This window comes from Cladophialophora psammophila (genome assembly GCF_000585535.1).
Source record: "Cladophialophora psammophila CBS 110553 chromosome Unknown aczJe-supercont1.5, whole genome shotgun sequence".
Taxonomy (NCBI): Eukaryota; Fungi; Ascomycota; class Eurotiomycetes; order Chaetothyriales; family Herpotrichiellaceae; genus Cladophialophora; species Cladophialophora psammophila.
The window spans coordinates 869,247-886,641 of NW_006912926.1; the positions used below are offsets into that span (position 1 = coordinate 869,247).

Consider the following 17,395-nt stretch of genomic DNA (forward strand, 5'->3'; position numbering starts at 1 on the left):
CCTATATAATACAATTTCTATTTCGTGCATACCTACATACGCGCTACAACGTTCCAAGCTCCTGCCCTATTTGCTTTTATTGTTATATCATTGATGTTGCCGTTATTATAGTTCGTTATTGGGCGACATTCCGATTCCGCGAATCCGCCAGATCCTGGTGATAGATCCGGACGCGCTCGCGCATAAGGAAACAGGTCTCCTCGAACACGTTCATGATCTCCTCACGAGCGTGCTCGCTCTCAAACTCGACAACCGCGAATTTCGACTTGCGCAGCTCGACGCCGCCGCCGCCCTTCCTGGCGTCCTCGTGCTCGGGGTACCCAAACACCGCTAGATTCCACTGGTCTTCGTGGCGCGGCTTGGTCTCATAGATCTTGACCGGAACTCCCGTTTTGTGGTTGCTGCTCTTAATGACGATCTTCTTGCACTTCCTGTCCGGGTTGTTGCAGTGGCAGTTCTCAGGGCTCAGTCTGGTACAGTCATCGATTTGGATGGCAACAAAACACTTCAGGCCCTTCTTGCTCTCTGTGAAGAGAACCAGTTGGGCTGAGATGGGGCGCTCAATCAAAGCCTTGCTGCCTGACTGTTGAATGCTGGTGCTACCATTGACCGAGGTAGCGTATGAGCGAGCCCAACCACCGGGTCCACCACCATTCCAACCAGACGAGCTTGTGAGAGTCGAGCTCTGTCGTGCCCGGGGGCTCGCCGAATCGGTCTCGGGAGATTTGGATGGTTGCTCATATCTCTTCTGGGCACGGCAGACCCAGATCTGTGCTCTCCCGCCAGAACCAATGCTCTTCAGAGGCCCGATCATGGATTCCTTGATCTGAACAGATGCCACTCCAGTCTGGTCAGCAACAACGCCGAAATTTGTGATAGCCTCTTGTAGCCTGTGCAGATCATCCAGCCGGCGGAATGTCAGAGCACGACTTTGATGATCCGAGGCCTGTGCTTTCCAACCGAGACTTATAGCGTCAGCCGAGGCTTCTGGAAAGCTGTAGAAGGGCAGCAGAAGAACCCTTTGAGAGTCGATTTCGTAGTTTTCGATTGCTCGGTCAGTCCCGCGGGTGAGAGTCCGCACAAGTCTTATTCGACTCGTATTAACCCTGAGAACGGAGATCTGCTGCGCGCGCCCGGAGTCTTCAGGTAAAGAGGCACGAAAGATGCGGGTTTCCATCCCGTTTGGCTCGGTAAGGTCGTCGAAATCGTCCACTTCGTCAAAATGGACCCAGATCTCAAACTTGTCGTCCGCCTCTTGGAGAATCTGCTGATCGTTTGGCGCTATTAGTGGCGACTCGCGGGCGTAGAACCGGCGACATTCATGAATGACTTTCCTCAGTAGCTGACGAAAGTAAGCTCCCCATAGAACATCCAGACATCTGGTTTCGAATTCCGGGTTTGCTTGGAGTTGTTTCACAAGCCACACACTTTTCATGAGATTGATGTACTGACAGGTGTCCGGTCTCACGAGAAGTGGCGGCTCAAGAACGAACTTCTGGGTACTGTTGCTCAGATGGAGAGCTAGCGCATCAATCCCCTTTTCAATGGGAAAGGGGATCGTAGATCCCGAGTTGGTGGCCGCAACGTCGAACTTTTGCTCAAGGAAGTCTGGGACTTCGAGGAGAAGGCCGTTGCTATCTATTTCCAGTTTTCGGATGATTTGTTCGAGCGAGAAAATGATGTCTTCGTGAACAATGGCTATATCTCTCCTGAGGTCGGTATACATCTTTCTATATCAGAGTAAGAGAGAGTCCCAGTGTAGATGAACGATTCTTACAGCTTCAGCGGGATGAGGATCAGGTTGATCTGTCGACATTAGCTACCCAACTTCCGGCGATCGCTTCCTCCTACCTTTGAACAGTGGAAGGACACTCGTCGTCCCAGATATTGCACATATTTCCCAAGCCCAGAGTTCCATTGGACATTGCGCACGAACCCTCTGTCTCTACTGAATTGGCTGTTTTTTTTAATCAGTTTCTCGCATCGTTTCAAGGTGTCGGTGAAGTCGCCGACGATTGTGTAGAAAGAAGCCAGGTCCTGGGGGTTTTCAACAGTTCCGGGTGCACCCTGTCTGTTGACATGCTCGACCGAGACGACGATGGCCTTCAGACCGTCTCCAAGAAGCGATATGTCCTTTCCGAAATCGAGGTATTCCTGCTCTATTTTCAGTCAGCGGAATCCTTTGTACAGGTGAAATCACCCAGTACTGACGAGCACTCGTGTATTGGCTGAATCCTAGATCATAGATCGTGTACGCAATGCGCGCAGCAGCAGCAATCTCAGCGAGTGGTAGTGGCATGATTGTCGACTTGTCCGAGCGGCAGGTTCAGGTGCAACTGCGCAATAATGAAGGAAAACATTGCTCAGGCTGGTGGCAAATGGTGAGATCAACCGTCCAAATTGGTTGACTGGGCTGATTGCCCTGCCTTGCGAAGGCAATCTGGACTGGGGACAAAAATTCCACCCGCCGTCCCAGGGGTATCAGTCGAGAAGTCGCCGAGTACAGCGGCTCGAGTAAGGGGTCTCAGATCATCTCAATTGTTCTGGCAGTCCATGGCTTTAAGGGTGTGAGAGCATTGGTTGTTGGTCCTCAGCCTCATCGTTTAGCGTCATTTCAGTGCAGTAGTTGGGAGGGGCTGTACAGCCTGCTGGGCCAATTTGAGGATTGGCAATGACCTTGGCCAGGAGGCATTGCAGATTCTGGACTAGAAATGACGCTCACTCGACGCCTGGTTTTCGAATTTCGCCCAATCGAGACCAACATAGAACCGTATCAACCCAGAAACCTTGACTCACCAAAATGTTGTGGCTTGAAGTCCCTCTCTAGCGGCTGCCTTTTCAAAGCATACTGACCTTTTCTTAGGAATGTGGCTGCTTGGCTCCGGATAGAACGAACCGCAGCTGTGGCGGAGTGGGAGGAGGAAGCCTGGTAGAAGATGTTGTTGCAATCTGGCATTCCTTTATCAACGTTTGATTTCAGAGGTGCGTGAAGATTTCCCTGGTTTTCTCGCGCTTGTTGAAATCCATGCTTCGTTGCCCTTTTCACGCTTATCTCCTCCCTTTTCAACATGTCCGAGTCAAGAGAAGCCATCATGCAACGCATTGAAGAGATGGAAGTCGAAGATGGAGCAGAACGCCCAAGATTCACAGAGGAGGAAATGGAGAAGATCCGGCAAGCCAGGGCACAGCCTAGGACCGTTGTGACAACCCGTCCAACCTCCCTGGGATATGTATCCATTGCTTGCATCATAATCAACAGGATGGTGGGTAAGTCTTCACCACCTAAGACACTCCAAATACCCTGGACAAGGTGCTGATTTGATCAAGGGACTGGAATTTTTAGGACACCCACCACGGTTGCTCACGGGACCCATAGCGTTGGCTACAGCCTCGTCTTCTGGGCAGCTGGGGCCATAGTCGCAGTCTCTGGGGTTCTCGTATTTGCGGAGTTTGGCATGACTGTCCCAAGGCTACCAGTTGAAAATGAGCACGAAAAAGAATCAGTACCTCGAAACGGGGGCGAGAAAAACTATGTCAGTATATCTTCGACACGAGAGGACTCGAGGGCTAACCTTTCGCAAAGCTCGAATACATGGTCAAACGCCCACTCTATCTTGCCACTTGTATCTATGGGATTCCCTTCATCTGTCTGGGGACCGCAGCCGGCAACGCGATCGTCTTCGCCGAAAACATCATGCAAGCGGCCGGCAAAGAGGCCATGAATGCCTCAGTTCGAGGAATTGCCGTCAGTGTGATAACATTTGCGTGTTTGCTGCACGCAATCTCGAGAACCGGAGGCGTCTGGTTGAACAACTTCTTCGGCGCCGTCAAGTTTGTCATGCTGCTCGTCCTGTTCATTCTCGGGGTAGTGTATGCCGCCGGAGGCTTTGGCGGGAGCGACGAAACGGCGTCGCAAAACCTGAACGTTCACAAATCCTTTGCTGGAGCGGCGACGTCCTCTTACGGCTATGCTGAAGCCTTTCTGGCCATCATATTTGCGATTGGGGGTTTCAATCAGGCCAATTATGTGAGCACCACCTCCGAGGACGGGAGAGTGTAGACTCCAGATGCTGACATTGGACAGGTCCTTGGAGACATCGATGATCCTCGAAAGAAGTTCAAGCACACTGCCGTAACCACGGTCAGCATTGTCAGCATACTGTACATCCTGATCAACATATCCTATGTGGGTGACAGCATGTCCAGGATGCGCCGTTGCCAACAAGCTAACCGTCTGGTAGATGCTGGTCGTGCCCACCTCGGTCCTATTCGAACACGCAGATGACACCGTTGCCCGGCCGTTCTTCCAACGCATCTTTGGAGAGGAAGCCGCCGACAAGGTGCTCTGTGGGTTCATAGCCTTTTCGAGCTTCGGCAACATCATCGTCCAGACCTTCACGGCGGCGCGGGTGAAGCAAGAGATCGCCAAAGAGGGCATTCTGCCGGGGGCAAAGTTCTTCGCGAACAACTACTCGCTCTGGCCACGGCGGTTGCGGCGTGACAGCAGAGCAGAAACCTCGGACGACACCCCGGCGGGCGCACTGATTCTGCATCTCGTCTTCGCCGTGGCGCTGATCCTCCTGACGGTGCCAGAACAGAATCCGAACGATGCCTATCGGACCATGGTCAGCCTCTACTCGTTTACCATCGACGCCTTGTTCGGGTTTGCCGTGGGCCTGAGTCTGCTCGTCCTGCGGCTTCGACCGGGCTACCACTGGGCCAGCAAGTCGGACTCAAACGCGTCCGTGAGCATTTCTGCAGCGCTCATCTTCACCATTGCCAATGCGTTCCCGCTGGTTGCCGTCTGGATTCCGCCCTCGGGCGACACAGGGATCACGCAGCCGGTGAAGTGGTATTTGACGGGTACGATTGGCATGGGACTGATTGGCTTCTCTTTGGCGTATTGGGTTGTATTCTACTATGTCGTGCCTCGGCTGAAAGGCAAGAGGCTGGAGGTGGAAAGAGAGGAGATTCTTGATGATCGAAACGGTTACTGGATCATGTGGCACGAGATTGTGCGGTTCAATTGGAGGGTTGTCTGATGCGTCAGCATCTTGTTGTTGTTGTTGTTGCCATCGTTATTCGTTCACCAAATATAGCAACATAGGGCATGTGTACATCTCATATCTCATATCTCATATCAAGCCTATGTACCGTGTCGACTTCCCCTTCCACATCTACCACACCTCGATATAAGAGATACATGAACTGTATTTTCTCCCGCAATCGACCATAGGATATGGAAAGCAGGGCTTCCCGTTCGCTCAGCCGTACTTAAGCCATATGCCGGCCCGTCAGTACCAAGGTGGGTGACCACTTGGGAATCCAGGCTGTTGATTGTTTTTTATGCTCGCTTTCTCTCTCCTCTTCTCCGTTTTCTCCTTAGGTACCTGACTGCCGCATGGAACCTTGCTCCTTAGAAAATTGATCGACAGTTCATTCTTCAAATAACAGGAACATGCGTCGATGATGTTTTTGGGTATTTGTTCTTTTTGTTCTTCTTTTTTTTTTCTTTTTTCTTTTTCCTTCTCTAAAGAACAAAAGACTTGAGAAGTCTCTATTTCGCCTCCCCATTCCCTTCGTTCCCCGCTTGTGCATCACCCTCCTTATCGTGAAACTTCAGACTGATACTATTCACACAATGTCTCTCGTCTGTCGGCGTCGGATAGCCCTCTCCCTTGAACACATGTCCCAGGTGCCCACCACAGTTCGAGCAGACGATCTCTGTCCGTTGCATGCCGAAACTGGTATCCGTGTGGCGGGTTACGGCACCCGGGATGCTGTCGAAGTACGCGGGCCAGCCGCACCCGGACTTGAACTTGTGGTCTGCTTTGTAGAGAGGGGCGTTGCAGGCGGCGCAGGTGTAGACGCCGTGGTCGGGCATGTGCTTGTCATACTCGCCCGTGAAAGGGGCTTCGGTTCCTTTTTCGCGCAGGATGCGGAATTGTTCTAGAATCGTCAGAGGCCGTCAGTTTCTGCCGTCCGCCATACAAAATGTGTAAATTGGTATGCCTGGACACGGAGGATGTGCAGGACGAACCTTTGTTCAGCACGGCCCTCCACTCATCATCTGATCGTGTGTCCGGGTAGGTCATCTTTGCTGAAGCTGGAGTCGAGGTTCCGAACAGAGCGCTCAGGAAAGGGATCGAGGACATGGACTTTGGGACGGTCGCGCGATGGATCTGGGAAATGCGATTACCCCGCAGTGGTTGTTGGAATCGGAAAGCGGTTGCGTTGCCGAGCGTGTAGAGTCTGCGGACAATGTGAGGGACAGATGGAAAGCGCATCCAGAGACAGTGGATGAGACGAAGGAAAATATATACCATAGACCTTGTGGGATCCGGCAATAGAGCGAGGGAAAAAGGACGAAGCCGAAGAAATGAGCATTTGAGATTCAGGCGAGCGAAACTGCCTCGACTCCCCCGGCGCCCCCAACGCGCCATCGGTGATGATGCAATGGAAGCATCTCGCGTGTTGCGACGGGTTGAAACTCAAGAAAAGTGGGGTGCTGATTGTGGAATCATTTAGTGCCTCGAGGCTGAAGCACGTAGCGAGGCAGCTATTTGGAATTCTATCCAAGTACTGGGTACGACGACATAGCCCCCAGCTCTGTCCGTCTCCCTCCAGGTCCCTGTAATCGTCTTCACATCGAGACATTCTTGACCCGTCTCAATCATCGACGGCTCTTACCCGTCACCAGCAACTCACCGTGTCCGATCTCGACTTTCCATCCCTCCCTCATGAGCATCTTGCTCACCGCTGGCCCTATCCGCGGCGCGTGATTCTTGCTGTGAGTGCCCACTCCGGTCACTATTTTGAAGCCGACTCTAGCTGGTCCGCCGCCGCCAGAAGCATATTTGGCATCGCCCAAGCCATCCCACCAGCTCTGGGTTTTCATGCTGCCGATTCGGACCGCATCTTGGACCGTCACACCATGAAGGTCGAGAACGGTTGGGGAAGACTGTTCAGCTACGAGCAGGTCTGCTTCTGCGGCTTTGGCCTCTTTCGCAGCTCTGATGCGTTCTCGTCCAATCTCTGAGTAATGCGCTGCAACTCCTCCATAGAGCCGATCGGATTTACTTCGTTTGTACGCAGCACCCGCTTGATCGAAACTTTGACTTGCTGCTATCCGAAAGCTGGCCGCAGAAGCTTGATACGGCGGTTTCGCCATTGCTGACGTCGCGGTCGAAGTTCTGTCGGGAGCTCTATTTTCCGTGAGGTCGAGAGGGGCGTACTGAGCTGCATCGTGCAGCTTCCCGGGGTTTTGTGCGTTCTCGAATACTGACATGGCCTGCAACAACTCCTGAGCCGCAGACGGTATATTACGGGCTAAACTCAGTAGACCGTACATTTGTGACTTTGGTACATGTTCAAATTGGCTCTGGAATTCGGCAATCTGAAGATCGAGGATGGGATCGACATCTGACAGCTGAGTATATGCCATCCCCTCCGTGATTGCCAGAGCCCGAATTGTAGACGCGAGTCGCGCACCATTAGAATGATATATCGACCGCACTACTTGGGGTTGGAGCTTGGTCCTTGAGCAAATAAAGCCGACATCTTCAGACATGGTAGCCCACACGTTTGTGGAAACGCATTCCGATTCGTAAGGCGACGAAGAAGCTGAGCTCGCACGCGAAGATTCGTTGGTCCGAGGTTTCCGTTTCTTTCTTCCTTTCCGCTGAGGCAGCACATCTTCTGCAAAACCATCTACACCCTTCAATACAGGCACCTCTTCTGGCCCTTCCTCGAGGCCCTGATTAAGGAACGAGAGGTTGAGAAGGTCGTCAACGGCTTTGTCAAGGGATCCTCCGTGACTCTCAAGGACGCTGGCCAGCTCACGCTTGGGTATGTCCGGAAACACATGCTGCAGCCACGCCGTCTTCTTCTCGATCGACGAGTTGTCGAGATCGTGTTCCAGGCTGTCAGACTCGTCCCATTTGAAATCCGAGAGACCAGTGGTTATGCTCGTCACATCGTTTGAAAAGACATCTTCGGGGCACGACCTAGACGTGTCGGTTGCTTCTCTGAGGTGCACAGGAGCTCCTGTACCTGAAGGATCAAATTCCGCGTCCTCCTGTTCTATGGCAGTGGCCTTCAGCCTATCGAGAACCGACGTCAAGGTTGCTCTATCCTGGGGCAGCTGATGATCGGACACGATCGCGTAGAAAAGTGCATCGTCTAGCGGAGGACAGTACTGGGCTCGAAGAGCCTCGCAAAGTTAGCACAAATGGCTCGGCGACAGGGTGGACTGCGGCCATACCTCCGTCTGCGAAGATGAAGGTTCCAAGTCGCCCATTCTGAGATATTTGCGCTGGTCATGTTTGGGTTGGCGAGGCTAGTCTGGGATTTTCTGGGGCAGTCTGGCGGTGGAAAGGGTAGAAAGGTCGTGCAAAATACATGGTTGAGAGAAAAGCCAAAGCATGAGGGGAGCGAGGACCAGTATATGGGGTCTGAGATGATGATGCAACTCGATCTGCAAGTGCGCTCATGCGCGACATGGCCGGGATGAGAGGGGCATGGGACTTTGGTTGACCGCCTGCGACTGCCCCGCTACCGCTGGTACCGCCGAGGCTAGTAGGCCTCACTAGCCGCCTAAGTCACTAACTGGGAAGCCTGGAGCTTGTAGCCGCAGTCAAAGCGCCCGCTTCACAGCAGCGGCCCCTGTTGGCCCCCCAACAACTATTACTGCCTCGACGGTTCTAGTCCCGACAGCCTTGCTCTTCGCTGAGACGTCCTCGCTTCTCGCACTGCCCGAGTCGCCATGAGGACTGTTTCCCGACTTTCATCCTAGGAATTGACACGCTCAAACAAAGCCAGCACAATTACTACGACTACGTACGGACTCCCCACACCATCTCTCCCAACTATTCTACGCGCCATACGGAGTGTTCGCCATGTACATGACCATTGGGCTGAACAGGCGCGTGTCGTAGTGTACTTAGTGTTGCAGCCAAAGAATGCGGGCTTCTGAGTGTAGTTCCGCTTGACGAAGGTTGCTGGAGGACGGACTTCTGGGAACGGGAGTCCGTGTCGATGCGCCTAGATATAGGTGTTGTAGAGTTCTGTCCTGTTGTCCCACTCGAACAGATCTCGGTCAGCATTACTGCCCCGAGCCGTGCTAGCGAGAAGTCAGAGCCAGCAAAACAGGGTCAGAAAGGGGATGCATCGAAACGGATGGCTTACATAAAATCGGATGTTCAAGCAAGTTGGATTAAAGTACAATGGAGGCGCTTGTCCGTCTTCCAATCCATTAGCAAGGGCAAGCCTAGGCGGCTCTGTGGTTTGACGCTCCCTGTATATGGCATGCCAGCGTAGGGACTTGAACCGTGGCATAAAGCCCTCATAGGTAGTTACCGTTCCTCCACTGGTCATGCCCTAGCTCATCAGCACATAAGGGAGCTTTTCATCATGCAAGTTCACGCAAGAAGAGGAGAGCGGAACTGAGCCATGAGTATAGCTGCATTCTCGTTCCCTGTATCACATACCGAATATGAAGATTTGCGTAGAACACAATTCGAGTATGTACAGGAGAGCTTCCTGAATCTAGAGCTGATTCAAGTGGGCATGTCTCCCAGGCATTGGCTGGCATATCCATACAACGAAGATGTCGTCTAGTTACGAAGATATCCCGAGGTCGTCCAATCCACGAGGAAAGAGGGGCATTGTCATAAAATCCTGGCAGAGAAAAGGGTCGGATATAAAACTCGGCACAAACGAACTCAACTTACAGGACAGAGCTTCATGTCAGAAGAAAACCAGGAGGAGAATCACTCAAGCTCTTTGCGGTAAGAAGGCAAAGTCTGAAAGATACAAAAGGGTCATGTATGTTGACAGAAGGAAAGCACAAAGGAAATTTGCTGCTGCTTGATGTGAGACTTGTGAAGCTCCTGGTACCTCGTACAAGCCGCCAGGAAAGGTTCAGGTTTGAAATCTGGCGTCGACGTCATCGGCGCCGCTTGGGAAACTCCTTGACTTCTCAGCCTCGTAGCGTAGCCTTGAACAGCGTGCTCCGCCCGCTCGGTACACAGCTGTTTCTCCACATACTAGGTAGACATCATCTCGTATTCACCTGGCCTGATGACTCTTGCACCGGAGGTAATTTATCCTGCTCGTGGCCCTCATAATTATGCCAGTTGACTGTAGTGCCGCCGTCACTCGCAGATAGGAGTGGCCAATATCTGAGCCGTCAGGAGTATATCAAAGATTCGTCCGTAGCGGTTCCGAGACCTGTGGCATCTTCGACAACGCCGTAGACTTGATATTTATATCAGTTATTTTCACGCTCACGTTGGTCGGGAAACCTTTACTAAGATGTAGCGGTCCAATAGAGACTGTGTGTGCTCCATGCAATCGTATTCCCACAGAAATTTCGCGATTTGTGCCTGGCCGACTGCGAAACTGTCAGAGAGATCCACAAAGCAGAATGAGAATGGTTAGAGACTGACCAGGAGCAGGGTCTGGCGAAAATAACCGCACGATTTCGGCTGGTAAGGTCACACCGTCCTCGACAGCAGACATACGAGCCCGGGACAACAGCTGCACAATGGATGTTCGTCGTACGCGCAGCTCGTCGTTCAGGAGCAGGCGATTCGTCACATCCGACTTGTGCTGGAGTCCTCTCATAAGGAGTCCGAGGGTTGCCCCGTCTTCGATCGACTGAGCTGCACCTTGACCCTGCCTCGGCCACATGGGATGAGCCGCGTCGCCAACCAAGACCAGCCTGTCCCGGTAATATGTTGGAATTGGCTCTCGATCGCCGATTTTCCAGTCCCGAACCGTGTCTTCAGCCTTGCTACCAATGGCTCTAAACACCGGCGGCAAAGCACTCAGTCTCTTAAGCAGGTCATCTCTGCTGAGCTGTCCACCTGTCAAGGTCGGAAGTGCATCTCCATCGTCCGACACTCCATAGGCTCCGAAGTTCTGCAGTTCGTTACTAAGATTTCCGTTAGCATTTCATCATGACCATCATTTGGAGGCTGGGAGTGCCTGACTTATGACAAGGGTAACGAAGCAGATATGTCTTGCGATTGGCGTCAAAGTAGAACGCAAAACAACCATCGCCGTCATCCATTATCTCTGCGGTGACCGGATCCCTCAGGAGGGTCTCAGTCTTCAATATAAATCGTATAGCGGTGATACCACTTGGGGTAGCAGGAACTCGGTGGCCTAGGATAGCCTCGTGGGCCAGAGAATGTATTCCGTCGGCGGCGATGACGAGGTCGGCGGACATTTGCCTCCCGTTTTGGATCGTGATACTTCCTGCGGGATCCCAAGCAACGACCCTCGACGACAGAAGGACATTGACAGGTTCTCCCGGACCTTCCGAGCTGACGCATTTCGTCTTCAGGGCATCGTGCAGGTCGACTCGGTGAGCGAGGTAAAACAGGCCTGGGAAGTCCTCGGCCCTCCGTGCCCACGGTATCTGATGCCCATCTCCCTTCGCGCCAAACTTGGGCGGCTTGTCGGTTGTGAAATGATACTCGAGTGAGTTCTTGAACGGAGCGGCCTTGACGTCCCTCTCGAGGTCGATGCCGAGTTTCACCAACGTGCGAGTGGCATTGGGAGGAACAGCAACTGCCGCGCCGGCCTCGCGCAGCCACGCAGATGATTCAACCACCGTGACTGTATGGCCTTCCCTTCGCAGGGCCAAGGCTGCTGTCAATCCCGCAATCCCTCCCCCAACGACAATGATGTCCAGGTGCGCGCTAGGAGACATGCTGAAGAATCAAAACCAACAACCCTCTGTCACAAGAACATGAAAAACCGGGAGTCCCGTGAACGAGATTCAAGCAATGCCATACTCGCACAGCAAAGAGTGTCTGCTTATGAAGCCTATTGACAATTGTTGTAAGCATGTGACGCATGTCCTACCCTTCAGGCCAATTGTGGTCAGATCTTTATTTGTCCATCCTGGGAGAAAGTGCTGCGATCTGCTACACAGAATAGAAACCTCACTGCCTGAAACGGCATTTTCTGGGGACAAAAATCTCGAGCACCAACCTGAATTGATCGTTTCGTACTTGTCCTTCTCAAGTTTACGGCATAAAAGTCCTCGATACAGGCAACAGATGTACGTGGAGGCCCATGACAGAGCTGTCCTCTAGAGGTGCTTGTGAGAATGAATCTCACGGATCAATTTGCGATGCTATACGTCCGTTGAAAGTTTTGGGAGGGTTCGTATAGCGAATATTAGATAAGCCCGGACATGCGGCAAACGACCAAAGACAGAGCGGAGACACGCCGATTAACGAACCAATTCACTGAACACGGAGACGCTAAATTGTCATCGACGTCGTTTGGGGTCGTTGGGCATAGACTCAAGCACGCCTCCGTCGACCTGATGCTGCTCAGCCCTTATCAACACCGTCTCAGGTTGGGGGGAGAATGTCCGCGGTCAAGGCCGCTGTCTGCTGAACGAATCCCACCCGGGAATGGCAGCTTGAACGTACATTCTGGGTTCTAATGCTTCGTGAGAACCATCTTGACAAGTGGGCCACGGACGTACTTCGATCGTCGTATTGGGACAGGAGCCGGATACGATCCCGACCGAAGACGAAGTATGCCCTATCAAACGACGGCGAACAAAATGCAGCAGGATGAGCAACGGCATATTGGTTCATGCTACACAAACTAATGCATCCCTTCCGCTTCACGTCATCTCATTCCATACCATGCACTGCTCGCTTTCGGTCAGGAAAAGGCAAAGCAAAGAAAAGAAAGGAAAAGTAAACAAGAAGAAAAGGACGGTATGTCGTTTCCATCACTTCCCTTCCTCGTTATTCATCTCGTTGATGGCGGTCATCAACTCGTGCGCGTCCAAGTAGACTTCGTAGAATTCGGCCTGCAGGTCCTTGCCGTCGCCCGGATCCGCAAACTTGATCATGCTGGCAAAGTCGACGTCGATCCTGCGCCCGTTGCGCAGCTTGTACCACAGCGACCCGTTCACAATCACCTCCTGCTTGCCCGTGTCGGCGCCGCCCGCCAGCACGAAGCACTTGCCCAGCGTGTGCTCGAGGTCCACGACAGGCCCGTTGGTCGGGTGGATCATGGCGTCGCGAAAGGCACGGATGGCGTCGCGGCCCGTCGTCGTCGAGCCAAACACCAGCTGCCCGTCCGGCGCGAAGAGATTGAGATAGTCGTTGTTGGAGTGCGGATCGTCCCACGACCGGAAGAAGGCTGGCAGCTGCTTGTCCAGCGGGGACGGGATGGAGGTCTGGTTGGCAAAGGTGTAGTTGTCTTGCGATCCCATCGTGGCTCAACTCGCTGTTTTTTTTTCTTCTTTCTCTTTCGGCAGATCTGAGATTGAGCTCTGTGAGTATGGCAGCAGTTGACACAAGGTTTCTACCTGTCTACGTATGTGAGGCTCCAGCTATATGATCATTGTAGGGCCGAGGCCTTGACCTGGAAAATGTGGGGTAAAATACGAGCATCGGGATATAATCAACTGCCGATCATCTACATAGTCCGGTGCATCGACGGAACGAAGGGCCAAAGGAGAAGTTGACTGCTTCGTAGGTGCCTTTTCTCGTTTCAAATTTCATTAACTCATAGCTTCATCAACCGCAGGAGCACATCATTGGGCGCTCTATCGATAGAAGGGAATCAACATAGTGTGTGCTTGAAGGTCCGCCAAAAGTTCCATCCCTCATAACTCATACCGTAAATCTATACTTCCTTCCAGGTGTACCCTTTCCTGCCCAAGGCGTCAGGATCGGGGGTTTTCATGGCGTTCTTATCAGCAAATGGGTCATCAGGATCGTCATCGACATCTGTCTCGCTCTCGCTGTCACTTTCAACTTGCTTCGTCCTCCAATTCTTGGAATTTGACGACGGCCGCGGTGGTGGCATTGCAATATGGCCCGGAGCTGGTCGGGGTGGTTTGGGTGGAGCTGAAATGCTGAGTCCCGCCACCATCTTCTCCGCGTCTCTCGCAGCAGATGCCTCGCTCTTGGCCGCCTGTCGACTGAGATGTTGCGCCTCCTCCAGCTCACTGTCCGAGTCGTCATCGACCGACTTGTCGAGAACCTCAAATGCCATTAGAGCATTGACCAGCTCTTCGTTGGCATGAATCAGACCACCCAGGAACTCCTCGGTCTCGACGAACTGGATGTATCGCAAGATTTGACGCCGGAGCTGTTTGCAGGTTTCGAAGCGTTTCATCACCTCGGGATTGTCGGACACTCGTTCGGACTCCCGGTTGACTAACCTCAAGGCATTGTTCAAGCCAGTGGAAGCAACTGAGGATGCCGCGATCGACTGCAAGATATTGGGTTTTTCTTTCTCCAGGTTGAAACCTCCTCTGGCTTGCTTGCTTTTCTTGTCCTTCTTGACCTTTTTGGGCGCGAATGTGGAGGACTCTCCTAGAGCGACAGGAGAAGGTTGTTTGCGTAGCGTCGTGGGGCTGGACGATTCGCCAGACCTTCCGGTGCTATCGGACCTGGTCCTTGCAATCTCCATCTCCTGCTCTCTAGCAACGTCCTCTTCTGTCTCTCGGAGGACTCTGCTTTGTTCGCGCCGTTGCTGAACCGGTTTGTGCGTCCGGGGCAATGTATTGTAGAGCGACTTTGCCCCTTCCAAGCCTGGATTGTCTTTCGAGCTGGCAACCCACTGCCCAAAGAGGTCTTTGCATTTTGTACGGACATCATGGTCTGAGGTAGGGTCAGCCGCAGCTATTCGGAGTCGTTCCAACAAAGGCCCATCGGACAACAACGCTCGTTGTACTCTTGTCCCGCCATTCTGTAGAAGGCCGTCGAGAATGGTGAGAGCGCGGAGTTGCCGGTGGACATTGCCGTATTTCAACTTCTTCCTCAAAGCTCGGGCGACCTCCTGCGAGCCAGTGGCCTGCAGCTTGACGACCTCAAGAAGATCGGGGACTCCGGCAAGATCATCTTCGTCGTAAGTTTCCGAGGTCAACTGTTCCACGTGGACCGAGATGGCGGAGTAGGGTTTCTTCTGTTTGTAATAACGATAACGAGTTATTAGTCGATATCTCCTGGGCGATCGGGCACAACACGAAAAATGTAAGAGGAAAGCAACGAAGCGCTTGCAGCCCTTCTTCTCGGGAAACCGGCGCGTCAGGATCTCTGGGTATGGCTGTTGGGGATAAGCGTCGAAGGTCCTCCTCTTCTTGCGGGCGCACCGATCGCACTCCTCCGACTCTTGACAATGAATCAAGGTTTCCACCTCGTAGGGATCCGTGGTCTGGGGACTCTCAGGTCTGGGAAAGTCGACGAATCCAGCATCGGGAGCGCATGCTGGAGCGTGCAGCAGGAAGATGGACATTGTGGCCTTCATGAGGGAGGAGTGGTATGGCGGGGTAGGTGATGCAGGGATGGAGATGGGCGAGTAGGGTCAAGACATGGCAGAGACGGTGGACAATGAGAGAGGACACAGGAAGAGAGAGGACTCACCGAGGCGGAGAACATGGTTATAGAGGGTCTATGTATGTACGAGCAGGTCAGAGGCGTACAGTACGGGAATGAGACTGGTAAATTGGGGGTTGAGCATTCAGGTGTGAATGGGTTGGAACACGATGGTGGATGGTTGCTGCTTTGGGGCCTAGTGGCCTGGGGAACCAGGAAGGGAAAGGCGCAGTCCGCGGGCAGTCACCTGCAAAAACAGACATGGGGGGGGCTTGCAAGCGTGCTTTACAGGCTAGTAGGCGTGCTTGCGGGCGTGCTTGCGGGCGTGGATGCTTGACTGTCACTGCTAATAAAGTTGGCTATTAGGCGGCGGCACATGCCCCTCCTTGCCCTCCCCACTGCTGCCGCTACTACTGTACCAGTTGCCACCCAAGCCGACAGATTAACCTTCCCACTCTTCGTTGGAATCTCGCCTACCCTGTACATACTTAGCCGCCATTCGCCTGCTGGGGCAAATTGCGCCTCATTTCCAAGGCAGGGAGGGTCGATTCTGGATTCAGTGGGATCATGGGGAGTGAGCCCTCAGCATTCGCATCGCATCGCCCAAAAAAGACCCGGGATTCAATTGGGCCTCAGGCTGGTAAACAGCCAAACAAACAAAATGACTCGTATTTTCTCACATCATTCTGATTCCCATCTGACGCCAACACAGGTAATACCTAGTGTTGACAGCCAGCAAACCCAAAACGGTGGTGACGGCAACACAACCATGGCCAGAGACGTCCCGCTTCTCAGAATCTTCCATCCAGCCGTCGACCCGTCACCTTTTTTCCCATCTCAACATCGGCGTGGATTGACAGGTTTTCGCCGACATGGAACTATTCAAGAGCGGGCATATTGCATAGTATACTGGCCTTTGGCCCATTCGGGTCGCGGTGCCTGGGTCTATCACGGTAAGCGCAGGTCCCAAGTGCCACGAGGCATGCAGAATGGCAAGCGGTGGAGACGCGAAGGATCTGGATCCAGTGAGTGGTCGTCCCGAAAGAGGGAGATGATGCAAAGGTTCAGGCCAGGGCTAGCTGAATCCTTTTGACCACACCCATCGTTCCTCCTGCGTGGTTCGTCGGTTAAGAGAGGCCACACCGCCTGGCTCAATCAGCTTCTTCCTTCCGAGGTGATTGATTTCTTCAAGACACAAAACGCAGCCATCTGTTGGAGCCGACCATAGGTACCCAGTAGACCAAGGTCGAGGTGTGAGGAGGAAAAGCAAATTCAATGCGGACCGAGGAGGCTACGGTATCCGGATGTTTGCTTTTTCCCTCCTCGACGCGCAATATCCGACGGTGGTCAAAGCGCTAGGGCGTCGAACAGGAGAACTCACCCACGAGCACGTTTGATTTGCAAGCACCTCTCGTTCCTTGGTGGGATTGAAGTCTCACGGTTTCACTGGGAGGTTGGGTGGTCACACTGCAAGGGGCTATGTTTGAGCGTCGAACGACGAAATAAGGGACGTGTCGATGCGGATTCTTACGTGCAATGCAAAGGGGTGGTCAGAACAAGAATCATTTCTATTTGCACCAATGTTATACAAACGGGGCTGGTTTAGGTAAGAATGCTGCGACAAAGCACACCAGTCTGATCCTGTCATCCAAGGACATAGATAGATACATACACGTATCATAGCCGCACGAATCCATCTGTTTGGTGTTCCAACTTCTTGCCGATAGACCAAACAAACTGTTGTACTGGGTAGTTCCTGGTGTCTTGTCACTCGGTAACTGTACAGTAACTGTACGAGATATGCCCGTTGAAGCTCTCAAGCCACCAGCGTCAGTTGTGCCTGCATAAAGTACTGGGTACTCCATATGGGACCAGGTACGGAGTACCCAGTACTTCCTAGGCACCGGCTTCGGCTTTGTCCAGCCGATCAGAAAGGCCCCCTTGACCCATGCCAGAAAGGCTTCGACGTGTTAGCTTAAAGCCGCAACTGGCACCGGCGCACTCCCCATCCCCATCTCCGTGTCCATGTG

General features: G+C 52.9%; 7 protein-coding genes across 7 annotated transcripts; 1 reads left to right on the plus strand and 6 right to left on the minus strand.

Moving 5' to 3' along the window:
* Nucleotides 1-115: 115 nt before the first annotated feature.
* A1O5_03952 (uncharacterized protein) lies at nt 116-2,299 on the minus strand (the record flags this gene model as incomplete). The annotated part of the gene is made up of 4 exons (XM_007744562.1): nt 116-1,730; nt 1,778-1,806; nt 1,852-2,159; nt 2,212-2,299. The coding sequence occupies 4 exons, from the start codon at nt 2,297-2,299 to the stop codon at nt 116-118; spliced, it is 2,040 nt and encodes a 679-aa protein (XP_007742752.1).
* A 769-nt stretch (nt 2,300-3,068) lies between these two features.
* On the plus strand, nt 3,069-5,042 carry A1O5_03953 (uncharacterized protein; the record flags this gene model as incomplete). The annotated part of the gene is made up of 5 exons (XM_007744563.1): nt 3,069-3,267; nt 3,328-3,533; nt 3,584-4,027; nt 4,085-4,186; nt 4,242-5,042. The coding sequence occupies 5 exons, from the start codon at nt 3,069-3,071 to the stop codon at nt 5,040-5,042; spliced, it is 1,752 nt and encodes a 583-aa protein (XP_007742753.1).
* A 515-nt stretch (nt 5,043-5,557) lies between these two features.
* A1O5_03955 (uncharacterized protein) lies at nt 5,558-6,287 on the minus strand (the record flags this gene model as incomplete). Its single annotated transcript, XM_007744564.1, has 2 exons — nt 5,558-5,949; nt 6,041-6,287. The coding sequence occupies 2 exons, from the start codon at nt 6,285-6,287 to the stop codon at nt 5,558-5,560; spliced, it is 639 nt and encodes a 212-aa protein (XP_007742754.1).
* Nucleotides 6,288-6,673: 386 nt separating this feature from the next.
* A1O5_03956 (uncharacterized protein) lies at nt 6,674-8,299 on the minus strand (the record flags this gene model as incomplete). The annotated part of the gene is made up of 2 exons (XM_007744565.1): nt 6,674-8,212; nt 8,264-8,299. The coding sequence occupies 2 exons, from the start codon at nt 8,297-8,299 to the stop codon at nt 6,674-6,676; spliced, it is 1,575 nt and encodes a 524-aa protein (XP_007742755.1).
* Nucleotides 8,300-10,404: 2,105 nt separating this feature from the next.
* A1O5_03957 (uncharacterized protein) lies at nt 10,405-11,719 on the minus strand (the record flags this gene model as incomplete). The annotated part of the gene is made up of 2 exons (XM_007744566.1): nt 10,405-10,936; nt 10,995-11,719. 2 exons carry the CDS (start codon nt 11,717-11,719, stop codon nt 10,405-10,407), a joined length of 1,257 nt encoding a protein of 418 aa, XP_007742756.1.
* A 1,044-nt stretch (nt 11,720-12,763) lies between these two features.
* On the minus strand, nt 12,764-13,252 carry A1O5_03958 (uncharacterized protein; the record flags this gene model as incomplete). Its single annotated transcript, XM_007744567.1, has 1 exon — nt 12,764-13,252. The coding sequence occupies one exon, from the start codon at nt 13,250-13,252 to the stop codon at nt 12,764-12,766; it is 489 nt and encodes a 162-aa protein (XP_007742757.1).
* A 416-nt stretch (nt 13,253-13,668) lies between these two features.
* Nucleotides 13,669-15,285, minus strand: A1O5_03959 (uncharacterized protein; the record flags this gene model as incomplete). Its single annotated transcript, XM_007744568.1, has 1 exon — nt 13,669-15,285. One exon carries the CDS (start codon nt 15,283-15,285, stop codon nt 13,669-13,671), a length of 1,617 nt encoding a protein of 538 aa, XP_007742758.1.
* Between the last annotated feature and the right edge of the window lie 2,110 nt (nt 15,286-17,395).